This window comes from Molothrus ater, chromosome 2 (genome assembly GCF_012460135.2).
Source record: "Molothrus ater isolate BHLD 08-10-18 breed brown headed cowbird chromosome 2, BPBGC_Mater_1.1, whole genome shotgun sequence".
In the NCBI taxonomy this organism is placed as follows: domain Eukaryota; kingdom Metazoa; phylum Chordata; class Aves; order Passeriformes; family Icteridae; genus Molothrus; species Molothrus ater.
In genome coordinates, this window is record NC_050479.2 from 30,550,966 (window position 1) to 30,565,438 (window position 14,473).

At 42.7% G+C, this 14,473-nt stretch overlaps 1 protein-coding gene across 2 annotated transcripts in view; it reads left to right on the forward strand.

Annotated features, from left to right (window-relative positions):
- The first annotated feature begins 216 nt into the window (after positions 1-216).
- Positions 217-14,473, forward strand: part of TBC1D8 (TBC1 domain family member 8) — a 49,169-nt gene continuing 34,912 nt past the window's right edge. The window contains exons 1-2 of one of the 2 annotated variants that reach the window (XM_036378977.2): positions 217-398; positions 14,012-14,167. In XM_036378977.2, coding sequence (XP_036234870.1) covers positions 272-398; positions 14,012-14,167 — 283 coding nt within the window. In that variant the 5' untranslated portion in view covers positions 217-271. The remainder of the gene's footprint in view (positions 399-14,011; positions 14,168-14,473) is intronic. The other variant, XM_036378986.2, reaches the window with a different exon arrangement.

Sequence of the window (14,473 nt, forward strand, 5' to 3'; positions counted from 1 at the left end):
CCCTCCCTCCGGCCGGAGCGCCCCGCCGTCCCCCCTGACGGTGCGGAGCAGCAGAGCCCCGCTGCACAAAGCCCCCGGCTCCACGGGAAGGGCGGCCCGTGCCCGGGCTCCTCCCCCGGCCCCTCCCCGGCGGCCGGGCCCGCGCCGAGGGAGCCGGAGCCGGCGCCGCGCAGCCCGCGGGGGGCGATGTGACCGGGGCGGCCGGGTGCGGTGCCGTGCGGGGCAGGCGGGCTCGGAGGGGGCACAGAGCGGGACTTCGAGCCGGGGGAAGATGTGGCTGAAGCCCGAGGAGGTGCTGCTGAAGAACGCCCTCAAGCTGTGGGTCACGCAGAAGAGCAGCGGCTACTTCATCCTGCAGCGGCGTCGGGGTCACGGAGACGGCGGCGGCCGCTTCACGGGTACCTGCGGGCGCGGGGTGTCGGGGGGGCGCCGGGCCGGGCCGGGCCGGGTGGCAGATCCCCCCTGCGTCTGCCCCACGGGAACTTGGCCGCGCCGGGGCACCCGCCGGCGGGTCGGGCTGCGGGAAGCGGGAGCGCCCTCTTTGTTCGGGCCGGGCACGAGTGGCCCGACTCGGGGATAGCGGAGGCGCCGCGGGTCCCCCGCCGCGGGCAGTGCGGAGGCAGCCGCCGGCCGGGAGGTGCGGGCCGCCCCGGCTCCCCTCGAGCTGCCTGGGGAGCAGCTTCGCGTTTCTGCAGCCTTGAGCACCGCCGAAGCCACTTTTATTGTTACTTCCCCGCTCTCCCCTCCCGATGGGTTTCTCGGCGTGACTGAGGGCGGGCGCGGAGCCCGTCAGGAGGTGCGGAGCCGGTGCCCGTGGCCGGAGGATGCGGCCGGGGAGAGCCGCCCGGGACTGCAGCCCGCGGGACGCGACGGAGGTCCCTGGGGCCGGCAGTGAGAGGTGCAGGGATGGTGCCGGGGGCACGCAGTGGGATGTGGTACCCGTGCCCCTCCGGGACCGTCCGCGACCTGCCGCTCGCCTTCCCCTTTCTATAAGGGCTATATAAGTACACATAGGACTCCTGGCTTTTGGGCGAGACATGACATTGCGGGGCGGGGGTTGTGAATTCACTGTTGTGTAAAGTGCCTTCTGTCTTATTGTTTGCATTAATTCTGCTCCGGGTTATGGTGGCTGTAGATCGGGCACGTTATATCCATGTGGCACTCCAAATACGTGTAGTGAAGGGTGTGCACGGAGTTATTCACGCTCTACCCTCGCAACAGTATGGATCCGTGAATAACTCCGGCGAGAATGATGTGTTAGGCTGCGCTGACGTTGTAGCATAGGGAATTTGGGCCAAACTTTTGGTTCGAAGACAGCAGCAACTGAATTCAAATAAACAATGCTTTGGAGAATTAATATCGTTTAACAGTGTAGTTCTTACTAAAAAGCAAACCAGGCTGTTTTGAATATTATAAAGTGAGAAGTTTTAATGGTAGCTTATATATTTGAAAGAATTGTCAGGTATTTTAAAAATCAGTATTTTCTGTGGAATTTAAAAAGCTGCATTACCACGTTCAGTATTTATGTTATGAAAATCTTTTTTTCCTGAACTATTGACCCTTGCCATTTGATAATACTGCTTTCTGCATTGTTGCCTTTTTTAATTGGATCTTCTCCTACCTGTCCATAAAGTGCACAAAACTTGAACTGTGGCTTGGTAGATTGCATGCTGTCAATGTATCACTAATGAAATGGAAGTTTTGCCAGCAAGTTAAAACACTTAACCTCCTATTTTCTTCTGCCCTGTTTGGAAGTCAGGCTGCTCTTTTGTGACAGTAAAGACGATGTGGATTAATTTTCAGAGTTAAAAATAGCCGTTTACAGCTGCTTGATTTAGGTCCAGGACAATCATGAGGTTCAGTTTCACAAATGTTAATGCCTTGCGCCTGAGCTTTTCACTACAGAAATTTGCAAGCTTAAACCAAACAAACTGCTTTTCTCTCTGGTTCAGTTTCAGGTGAATCATTTTGCTGAATCTACAGTGCACAGGCTTGCTCAAATCTCTTTTGGCTGGCAAAGGAAAGCCACTCCTGTCTTGCACATTTTTCCAAGGGAACTGTAGGTTCTGACAGTCTCTTAAACCATTTGGAAACGTTTGTATTTCAAAGGGCTTAAGAATTTGAGTCCTAAAACCAAAATGCAGGAGTTACAGAGCATTCGCTATGGCTGGGGTCAGATAGTGTAATTTTATTTTTTCAGTTTTTACTTGCAGTGAAGGAAATGGAGATGGGTGCTGAGAAACAGCAAGGCTTTGCTGGTGTGTGTTTGCTTTCAGTGCAAAACTTATCTCCTGATTCTTGCTTTACATGACTGTAGAGACACTTAATTAGTACCTGTCTTTCCCAAACTGGCAGAAGGGCAGTAAAGCTCTGCCACATTTCAGAGTATGATTTACCATGTGGCAAAGCCAAAAGCTAGAAGTTTTTGTCTGTGTTACTGGGGAAGCAAAGCTTAAGTGAGAACAATATCCAAATCTGTTTTCCCTTTAATAACTTGATCCCTGGGCAATTGCAGTTACATTTTATGAAAAGGAAGAAGTTTCAAAGATGTGAAGATTTGGTACATGAGAGCAGGTGCCACAGCAGAAGAGAATCTCAGCTCCTGCAGGGGAGGAGGAGGCTGCATGTCCTGGGGCTGTGTTAGACCTAGGTAGGATCAGCAAAACAAAACTCTGAGAATGTTAGATTTCATACAAGTGTAGATGGAGCAGCTGACCACCTGTGACATAATTTGCTTTCAGCAGGGTGGAAAGGTGTGATGCCTGAGTTGCCCTTGTGCATGTTGCCACAACATGGTATTTGCACTGAACCTGTGTGAGGACATCTGTTTTATGGCCCAATTCTCATATTTGCCTGTCTCTTTCTTCTAGGACTCTTCTTTGTTCTTACCAGGGCATTTTAACTATTAGGTAAGAGTAAGTTAGCACAGCTGGAGGGTGTATTTTATGTGGATTTAATTCCTGAAGAATGCACTAAAGACAGTCTCTTGCACAAAAGTGCTTTTTCCCCCATATCTGTGTTTCTTTGTGTACTGTGTTTTTGTCAGACGCTGAGCAGATGTTTGTGAGTGAGAGACTCTATTTCCTACTGTTATTTAATTTGTGTCCTAGGGCAGTTCCCAAATGCGCACTGGGCTTGCAAGCAGAGGGTACAAACAATGATGGGGGTTGTATTTAACTCTTCATTGCTTCCCCAGTCTTGTTCTGGTTTTTGTCTTCCTTAGGGATATGCTTTTTGAAGTAAATGTTTAACTTGCTCCTTTACCTGGATCTCTTCTTGACAGCTCTACTGGTCAGAGACTTAATAAGAAAATTGAAAATGTTTAGAAATACTTTAAAAATCTGAATTGCAATTTTTTATTTAATGACTAATTTTAAGTTACAGATTTAAACAATTATTTATCTCATCAATATCAGTTGATTTTGGGGTTTTCTTTGCCTAATTGGAGAGCACTGTAGTGATCCCTACAGAAAAAGATTTGTGATGTAGCCATGATTAACAGATCAGAGTTAGTTGGATTTAATACATACTGATGTCTTTGGTTCTGATGTTACATATTAATGATAAGCTTGATATGGCAGTAGTAAAAAATACTGTCAAATGCCTTATGGTAAATACTGCAAGATGGTTTAGCCTTTAAATGAATCACTACTTTAATTTTTAGGAAGGGATATTGAAACCCTCATGCACCTTCCTCTTTGATTAGTTTTCTGCATTTTAACAGCAAAACTGCTTGTTCTGGGATATGTTGGGAAGGATTTTATCAGGAGTGCTGGACTGAGAGTAGTCTTTCACTCTTCCTGAGCAGCTAGTGTTTCAGTTTTTGTTTATACAGTGCTTCACATTGCACACTCTTAGCATATAAAAACCCACTTAGCAACACTTGTGAATCTTTCCTTTTATAAATAAGGTTAAATAAGACCTTAAAATGAACTCTTGTTTCAAGCAGCTTTTTGTCTGGTTGAGATACAGTGCTTCTTTAACTTCTTGCTTGAAGTAGATCAATAAAAAATTATGTTTTGTTCTTGTTTTACCCATGTTTTTAATTTAGCTATGATATTTTTCCCTACTCTTCTAGCTTCCATTTTCAGCTCAGGGCACTTTCCAAGCTGGATATAGTTTTGCATTATTTGAAACTTGCAGAGGACTAACATTTTAAAAGGAAATTAATTTATTTTTTAGTTCTTACAAAACTTTTTGGTTCACAACTTTAAATATAATAGACTGGCAGAAAAAACATCTTCTGTATATGAATCTGAGCCTTATTATTGCTTTAATAAATATAAATGTGGTAGGCATGGTAAATACATTTCCAAGCTCCATCTTTAATGGAGCTTGGAGGATTTAATTTTTTCTCTTAAATAAATTTTTTGCAGGGCGATAGCTTTTGAACTCACCTACCAACTACCTCTTGAGTGGAGAACTGTCTAGTTTGTGTGATAAGACCTTTCTTCCTTATTTTCCCTTTGCTTGGGTGTTAGTTTTTATAAGGCATACAGAGAAATGGCTACTGATAAGCTCTGTAAAATTTTCCTGGAAATGAAAAATTAAAAGATCTTTTGCTGCTCTTTCATACTCTACTGTCCAAGCAGTCCTGTAATCATTGTCAATAGCTCAGCTTTTGGTGGCCCTGCACATCTCCCAAGGTCTGAAGTAAATAATTTCATCATGGGAAAGGCAGTAAGAGGACCACAGTGGATGAAGATTGCTGCAGCTCAGATGGGGAATTCATCTAGATTGCCCCTGTTCATTACATTGTAGCAGAGGAGGGTCCAAAATACCTCAAGACTTGGATTTTTACTAGGGAATGCAAATAAGAATCCCCATACTATTTTTTTTTTTTTTTTTTGCTTTCTGGAGAGGCAAAAGGCGAAATTACTAGCCTTTCATATTAAATGAATTATTAATTATCAAATATCATAATCAATATTCATTATAAAAATATCATAATTAGTCATTATCAAATAGAATCATATTAAAAGGCCTATCCCAATATAGTTTTCAGAAAAGTGTTCCTTTTTGTCTTAATATATGTTCAGGATACCAAAGTAAGTTAGACTCAATCTCAGCACGAATGAAGAAAACCCCAAACCCAAGAGTACGCTTTCATTTTAAATTAAGCAGTTTGAGGAGAGGAAGGTGCCACAATACTGATGTTAATAGAGGATATTGGTAATGGTTACTGTCAGTATTCATGGGTTTGTTTCCTTAAGGAACAGCTCTCTGAAGCCTTGCACAGGAGAAGGAGAAATATGCATACTTTATTGAAAGCTTGGACTCTTGTCAAAACATTATCTAGCCTTGCCCACAACTGGAATTCAGATCAGCAGGTTTTTTTTCCTTTTTTTCCTCTCTTTATTTTACTGTAACATTTTTTTAAGGAGAATGCATATTTAGAAGTGCTTTCCCAAGAGGATGGCTTCTCCATTACAGTGTTTGGCCAAGAGGCATGAGCTAGAAGGATAGGAGTAGGGTGCCAAGCTACCACCTGCAAAGCTGGGCACCCCAGTTCCTGACCTCTGAGCCCCTGAGCTGTGTGTGCCACTCTGGTCCCCTCTGCTTGCCTTTCTGGGGTGAGTTACCTGCTCCTGAGCACTGCTGTGGTGCTGAGATGGCTAAGGGGAAATGCAGGTGCTTGTGTTGAAATGTTAGCAGTGTGTTAAGTGCCAGTATTAAAGGTGAGGAAATACCTGTGCTTGGAAAGGAGGACCTGGGTTGTGTCTGCACAGGAATTGACCACCACTTTGTGCAAGACTAATCCAGTAAACCCTACAGTGGCTTTTTACTTTCATGATGTGGAGGCCAAATGGCACAGAAAAAGGCAGGAAAATCCTAGAATGATTTGGGCTGGAAGGACCTTAAAGACCATCTAGTTCCAACCCCCCTGCCAAGGGCAGGGACTGCTCCCACTCGAGCAGGTTGCTCAGAGCCCCATCCAGCCTGGCCTTCAACACTTCCAGCACAGGGCATCCACAGTTTCTCTGGGCAACCTGATTCAGTGTCTCACCACCCTTTCAGGAAAAAATGTCTTCCCTATAAAATAAATGAACATGTCAGTGGTGGGTGAGTTAGTGTAGCACTAGTTTGGTCTATTCAGCATTATTTACAGTATCCACCGAAAAAGAGACTTTTTTATACTCCCCTGAGTAGTGGTGCATGTCTGAATAATCTACAGGGCTGCAGCAGCAACTGGTATATCCCATCTTCTTGTGCATATTCAGGTGGAAAACAGTTTCAGGTATTTTTACTTGTAACATGAGAACCAAAGCATTTGGCTCAGTGGCCTTCAGGGTTATAAAAATAGGCTTGGCTTGAGCTGGACTGATGGCAGAGGACTGAGATAAGCAGCTGTGAGTGCTTTGCCATGGCAGCATGCCCACCTGGGGAAACAGCCCGTGGGGAAGCTGTGCTGGGGAGAAATAATCAGTGCTCCAGGGTGGGGATGCCATTTCCACCATTCCAGGAGAGACAGTTCATAATTCATCTCATTTCTTCCTCCTGTGTGGTCTCTCCCTCTGCATGTGGTGGTCTGACACAAGCACTTAGCATCACATCCAGGGATAGGGGAGTCATGGGGACCATGGGACACCAGCCCCCACAGGAAATGCATGAGCTCCCCACATTTCTCATGTCCACCTTCTCTCCATAGCACTGGGACCTTGCATAATGATTAAGTATTTTGTTATACCAGGTTGAAAAAAGTCCCAGTTCAACAGAAACCAATTTACTCAGTGGCAGTGTTTGATCTGGCAAGGTCTGTGCTAGAAGTAATGTAAGGGTTTGGATGTTGGGTATTTTCCTGGGTGAATAAATACTTGGAGCATTAGGTCTTTATGCTGAAATCTAATGTTGTCTGTGCTTATCTTGCAGTGTGGTGAGCCCTTATCATTTCAAAGGAAACAGAGCCTTCCTACAGCCGTTGCAGGAGTCCTCCTTCATCCTTTTTCTTATGTACTTACCCAAATAAGTTTTGCAACTCCTTTTTTCTGGTGGTAGAAGTGTAATAAATACTTTTGAATGGGTACTGTACTGGATCAAAACCTGTTTATACAATTTTGCAGAATTCAACAAAGACAGTGTGGTTGCATTAAGCCGTTGTTATTAGCAGCTTTGCGTAACTGATGGTGTTATTATCCATCAAAACCATGGATTTTAGGGTGGCCTGAGTGAAATCAACAACCCACTAAACATCTGAGTTTTGAACTTTTAGAGAAATCAAATGATATGAAAGATCTAGAGATGTCCCCAATCATTTATGCTGGGGGCCACCACTGGCCAACAGTAGCTTCATGACCACTACCCTGGGCTGTATCCTACCTTGGTGCGGCTCAAAAGCTTCCACCTTAGCCTGGAATGCCCAGGGCTGGCACTCCCTGGGTGAGGATAGAGGCTGCAGTGGTGCTCACTGCATCTCAGCCCTGGGTCATGGTCACAAGTTAGGGCTCCTGCGTGGGGAGGTGGTTGAGGCCTGATGAGAATCAGCTTCATGGTCCTCCCATCCCTCTCTGAGCAAGGACATTGGTCCTAGGGAGAGCTTCCGAGATGCCTTGCAGAGCCAGGCAAGCAATCTGTGCTATTTGGTGCTGTCCCAGGAGTGCCCTTTGGCCAGGCTGAGCTTATCCTGGTGTGAAAAGCAGCTTTCTGTTCCAGCTGGAGCCCAGGGATGGCAGGGGTAGGGAATGGGTACATCCATGTGTCCCTCCCTGTGTTCTGCCTGGAGGTGGGCTGTTCCTTCAGGCAGTTTGCTTGCCTCCCCTAGCATGGCTAATTGCTGCCCACCATGGCTCTTCTGAGACACTAATTGTTTGTAAATCATTGCAGGATGGAGGAAGCTATGTGGAGAAGTGTAATTAGGATTCGGGGTATGAAGTGCTTCTCTGCCTCAAAAAGCCAAGGTTAATTCTGCTTTATTGAAGCTGTTCAATTTCATTGTCCTTAAAAAAAACCTCCACCTTTATTTTTATGATCATGTGAATTGTTTGATTTGTTCTTTTCTCCCAGTTCACATGCCTAAACAGCTTAGAGTGATTCTTGCAGCTATTAACTCTCCTTGTAAAACTGCATCCACTGGGAAGCAGCCTGTACTGTTAGCTCCTCCACTTCCTGGAAGAGCTTTCTCCTTTCCAGTAAGAGTACAGCTTTTTTCAGACAACTGGGCTTATTTTTCTTTCTTCTCCCTGCTTTCTCTGGTGGAGCAGATGTAGCAAGCAGCAGTGATCTCCCAAGGATGAATTTGAAGGCATGCTTTTTCCTTCATGGTTTCGCACTGGAGCAATGCTGCTCTGTGACTGTAATTGTAAATACCCCAATTTGCTGGTTTTGTCTTACAAAAATAACCTAGTCTGACTGAGAAAAAAAGGGTATGAGTACTTAAAACATGGCTTTGGCATGATATGAGTGAGCATAGCCACCAAGTGCTCTTTTTCATGTCCCTGCAGATCAGTCACTGCAGTCCCTAGAGACCATGTGGTGCCATAATTTTCTTGACTTTGGAAGTGCCAGGTTCCTGCAGCTGAGAGAAACCTCAGCTTTGGAGTCCCTGAACATCTTGGCAATCTGGTTTGGGTCCTTGTGTGGTGGTGGTCCTGTGCCTGTTTTCTTGGAAGGGCTAGATGTGGCAAATACTCTTCAGTCAGGCCTTGTTGCACATCTGTCTCAGGTGCAGTGGAAATCTCAAGGTTTTTTTTTTTTTTCTAAGTAGACTTAGGAGAAGAGGAAAGACAGTTTTCTCTCTGCTTCAAACTTCTGCAGCAGTCACTTTGTTTGTACAGTGACTAAAGGTGTTCCCCAGGATGCTGGAGATGCAGTCTGGACTCTGTCTTCTCTGTCACCCCTTTCATTTTGGTAGAGAGGGTGTAAGTGCTTGATTTGGGAAGTTCATGGCTGTGTGGGAACAGGTGCCTCTGTGCATCTGACCCTCTGTTCCCCAGATTTTAAAAGCGCCATCAGAATTTCTTACTGACCAATTGCAGATACCACATGTAATTGCTTCTTGGAACTACACTGGCTTTCATTCCCCACTTTGTAATGGATGGATGAGTTCATGTTAATCAAAAGATCCTGGCTGTGGTGACTAAGTGTCTTACTTAAAAACCAAGGAGAACTGAAAGGGTAACAATGCTGAGTGTTGTGACACCGCAGGCTTCCTTGTCACTTAGATTTAAATCTCCTTTTTTTTTCTTCTCCCCGTCCTTCTTCCCCCAGTGCCTCCCTTCACTTCCCCCTGCCCCCCGCCAAAAAAAAAAAAAAAGACAAGCAGTTTTGGTCTTTTCCCTTTTTGTTTAATTTTTTTTGGGAGGGTTTTATTAACTTGTTAGTCCTGGACTCCTAAGTCCCTCTGTCTTGCAGCATGGTTTAGCTGCTGAAGTGGCCACCCCATTTTTGAGTAGTTCTCAAAAATTTCCCTTTAAGGCCTTTCATATATGATGGAGGTAGGTAGAAATCATCTTGCCGTATGTAGAGGGTATCTTGGACTGCCTCTTGAATATTGTCTTAAAAGATGGAAATAACAGATGGTTTTTCAGTTTGAGTTTCGAGTTCAGCTTTACTCACCCTCTGCCCCATGTCTTGGAAGTTTAAAATGATTTTAGAAATCCCACATAGATGATTAACAGTGATTTGGGAAAGGAGCCTGCATTCCTTAATTTGAAAGATATGGAATATTTAGTAGAAGTTGGTATAAAGTTAACCTAATGTAAACATGTTCCTTTTACTAGATTAGTTATGAATGACACAAGAGAAATTGTAATGCAATCTTTTATCTTTAAGTGGGGGAAGAAACCATCTCTTTAAAGATGAAGAGTAGTGCACTTTTGATAGTTCATTTGAGAACCTGATGCTTATAGAAATATCCTTGATTAATTTTTATATGTGTGTGAAGAAATGCTCACAAATTCATAGTGCATCATGTCCTGTTTGTGTTCTATTTGGTTACAGGTTGACCTCTGTAAAGGAGAGACAGTACCTACCTGTTGTAGAATTTGAAATTGTTTCATGCTAATTTTAAACTTAAATTTATTTCTTGTATTGTATCCATAGTACGCACATACATTTGATACAAGTAGATGTGTTTTACTTGAAGGTGTTTTCTTTACTCAAGCAACCAAATATGCATGAAAGTAGATGTTTCAGTGAAATAAAAACTACCAAATAAAGCATGGGATTTCTAGTGAGTTTTCCAGATATGTTTTATAAATATACTTCTGAGAAATATAGATAGATGTTGCCTCTATCTGAAATCCAGCTTCCAGCTAAAGTGTTTAGATTTATTGAGAGCGTATAACTTCAGTAGAAAAGTGTCTTTCCCCTTCTCCTGTCTTCTTCTCCATATGTGTCAAAAGTATGCATATTACACCAGACATCTGCATATGAATTTTAGCCTAAAAATATTCCTTCTGCATGAAGAAACTTGCACCTTTTGAGGAACCTGCAATGTTCTGTCAGTGGTCTTTCGTGAGAGGCTTTGTAAACCAATGTCTGCAGCTTTCCATAGTACAGTTAGTGTATGGTTATTTGCTTTTCCTGAAATATTTCTTGGGAGGTCAGAAAATGGACAAGAAGTTGGTGAAGTGCCTCATTAAAGGGGAAGAGCTACTCTGAATTTTAAGTTCCTCCCAAAAATCTTGTCTCATATAGGGTGAAAAAAAAAAAAAAGAGTTTTGGGAAGAAAACCAGGGTAGCAGTTCTCTTTTCCTCTTCTGCTTCTGTTTCCTTTTCATTTTTTGCTGTCTTGAATTATAGATGGTTTCACTTTCATCTATGATGTGGAAGAAGTCTGCATCACCCTGACTGAAGGCAAGCTGATGTGTCAATATGTGAGCCAGAGGCTCTTAATGTAATTTATCTTGCTAGCCAGATACCCTTCTGTTTTTTAAACACATTCTGTTTTATAAAAGACCTTCCATGGAACCAGCTGGTTGGACATGTTATGAGGCAGGTGTTTGCTCACAAGCTGGGTATTTTTCATAGCATAAGTTTCAACATCAGTGTACTGTTGTTTGTTTCTTCACTCAGGGATCTTTAGGTTGGTTGTTTTTCAATCTTATGATGCAAAAGTTACCCCGAATTAATTATGAGGCAACTTACACTGGAAAAAAATTGCCTCTAGTTTTGGTAATTTTCTTGTTACCAGAGTTTCAACTAAATTATCATATTGGCCAGGGTGTGTATATTAATGTTGAATCCTTTTCATGCTTCTGCAAATGCACTCTTAGTAATCTCTTTTTTCTGTTCTCTATCTCTGTCAGTCTCTTAGCCAAAAAATAAAGGAGCCTCTAAACACGGGGATGGGACCCACTCTTTGTGCTGGCTCAACTTTAGCAGTTCTTGCTCTTATTTTCCTTTGCTCCCCTTATGACCCCACTGCAGCCTCTCCTGGCAGAGGTGGGACAGGACAGGACTCCCTGTGGATGGCTTAGGATTTATGTGTGGAGTTGCTGTTCCCTTGCAAAGCACTCATAGAGGGGCCAGGCCACCTGGGCTTTATTCTGGCAGGTATCCTGATGGCCACGCTCTTTTTCTTCTCTTTGTGTCTTAGTTCTGGCTCCTCTTTGTCATCCTGAGTTAATATTTTAGCTATGGATAGTTTAGAAATGGGAGGTGATTATTTCTTTGTACAGTTGAAGGAGGAATGGTTTTCTTTTTAATAGTTTGTAAGCAAAATGGAAATTGTAAGCAGAAGTAAACAGTGAGAAGAGGAATTGGGTTTTCTGGTCTGTTATTCAGGAAGAGAAAAAGGAATTAATTTTGCACAGGCTAAGAATTAGTAAGGCAAAACTTTGCAGCTACTTCTGTGCTGTCATGTGTTTGTTTCATGGTTTCTGAAAGAAAAATGATATTTCACAAATTAGATTTTCATTTAGCATTCTCTAGGGAATTTGGTAGCACTTGCTGTTAGTTGACTTTTTTCTATGACTTTAGTGAAATGAAAAAGAATCTTTCTCCTAGGCCTATCATCAATTCTGAAATTTGAAAGTTAAACTCTATTTCTGTTCTCTGCATCATTAAATGCTTTCTTTAATCCAATGTTTTGAAGACTGCACACTAAAGTTTTCTGCATACTGCTTTCTGTGAGCACAGCTAATTTGATACCTTTTATACTAGGATGAGTTTTTATGCTTTTTTCTTGTAGTTATAGGAGAGCATGTAGCAATTTCAGACACTATACATGTCATCAGTCTGCAAATTCAGATCTCCATTTTAAACAGATGGGTGTAATATCTGGTCACATATTTAAGTGAGAAGCACACTGCTGTTGAAGAGTTTCACTGTACAGTTTTAAGACCTATTGTGTCCAACTTCTGCTTGGCTTTGAAAGCATCATTGATGTTTTGTGTGTGTGCAAGGAGGAAGTATTTAATGTAATTTTCTTTGCTCTCAGGTTATTGATGCTGTTCCATGTGAGCTTCTTACAGCTCCTGGACCCGAAAGTGGTTCAAATGCTGTTTGGTTGTGTTATACTCAAATTAATTAGCTGTCATTTGTTATCCCATTGAGAAGGCAATTAGGACTTTGTAGGTCTCTATTATTTCCATTAATCACTTGGGTGATGGACTGGAGAATGCCATATTTAAAACAGCATGTGGTGCCAAGGGCTGGCAAACCTTTTGGAGATGGAAATTAGTTCCTTTTGTGTTGGGTTAATGGTGAAGAAACAAAAATACTACAGGTTTAAAAAGTTACATGTGCAAAGAGAAAAAAGTAATACTGAAAACTTCCTAGATACTGTAGGGATAAAACAAACATGATAAGCTGTTCCTCCCTCTCTGCCATCCCTCTCCTTAGGAGATTGTGTCTCTGCAGAATGCACAGGAAAACTGAGTATAAAGCTGCCTTGAATTTCTATTTGTAAGCACCTTAAACCAATTCTGAGTTACTTTAATATGCCAGCTTGCATGTGTAAATCATGGCATTCAGATAACTTTTTCATGGATAGCTTGGTTTTACCTGCTCAGGGGAATGGGTAGCAAGAAACTCCAGGAACTCCAGGTGTCCTCCAGACTGGAAAGTCTTTTTTGGCGTTAGCAATTGCTGCAGCTCTTCAAAATGAATTTATCTGTACTGAAATCAAGTGTTGATTTGCAGTGGAATACTGCTGCAAGCTTTCTTGGATACAGTGGTAGGTATGCAAGATACAGGAGGTGATCTTCCCTTCTGCCAGTGGCTGAGACTTCAGTAGCAGCGAGCATCAGGTCCAGTTGAGTGTTGTTCTTAAAGATAAGCTGGAGAGATTCCAGTGTAAGTTCAAGAACAGTGAGCTGTTTGAAAAACATGACCAAAAAGGAATAGATGAGATGATTTGGATTTCTTTAGAAATAGAGAAATCATTAAACCATGATAATTTTTTGTTATGTTGAACATCAGTATCAGAAGTGCCTGTGGCCAATTACTCTGCATGTTCCAGGGAGCAAGATTAATTTCCAGCAAGAAAGTTTAAGATTGTGGTAGTTGACTTGTTTGTTTAGGGTAGGGTTATTTGTTAGGGTTTTTGTTTGGTTTTGGTTTGTGTTTTGTTTGGTTTGGTTAGTTTTTGTCTTTTTTGTTTGTTTGATTGGTTTGGTTTTTGTTTGTTTTTTTTTTTTTTTTTGTAAGAATATTTAATAAAAATAGTGGAAGAGGCTACCTGGAGAAATTGTTGCATCTTGATTGTGGCAGGTTTTGAAGAACAGGTTGGACAAACACCACTTACAGCATAGGTGTATTTATCCAACTTCAGAGCAGGGCTGGAACTCTAACTTCTTAAGATGCCCTCAGGTCTTTCCACTTCAGTTCTGTGGTTATATTCATATATATGAGGCAAAACCAGAAATGCAGAGGATTCTATATGCTTTTGATCTTCTAATCTGGTTTGCCTTTTGCCCTCTGAGCACCTGTAAATTAGAAGATAAAACTGGGGAAGAATTGTTATCGTTACATTCTGTATTTTAGTTTTATGGCTGTAACTGTGAAACAGCTTGCAGGCTACAGAAGTGAGAACTGGCATTAATCCTCTTTTCCCCCATTTTCTTTGCAGGTCGCTTGGTTGGTGCCCTGGACGCCGTGTTAGACTCTAATGCCCGCGTTGCTCCATTTCGAATTTTACTCCAAGTTCCAGGCTCTCAGGTTTACTCTGCCATTGCATGTGGTGAGTTATTGAATGGATCAGAAGTTTACTGGGCCATAGCTATTGGTGAGTCACAGACAGAAAACCCCAAACTGATTCTGAGCATGGTCAGTGTCTGCATGTCCAGGAAGCTCAAGGTAACCCCAGCTAGTTGTGTGTGTGTGGAAAGCTTGTTTAACAACCAAATTAACCTCTGGTTAAAATCACTGAAAAAGTGTTGCCTAGGAACATTAAGTTTCAATGGAAAACTTGTTTAGCTGAGGGTGGTTTGCTGCTTTCATTTTCTCTGCTGCAAAGTAGTGTGGTTCTGTTCCTATGCATGTCTTTTCCTGCAGAAGTGGTCATCCCTTACAGCAAGAAGCTACTTAGTCT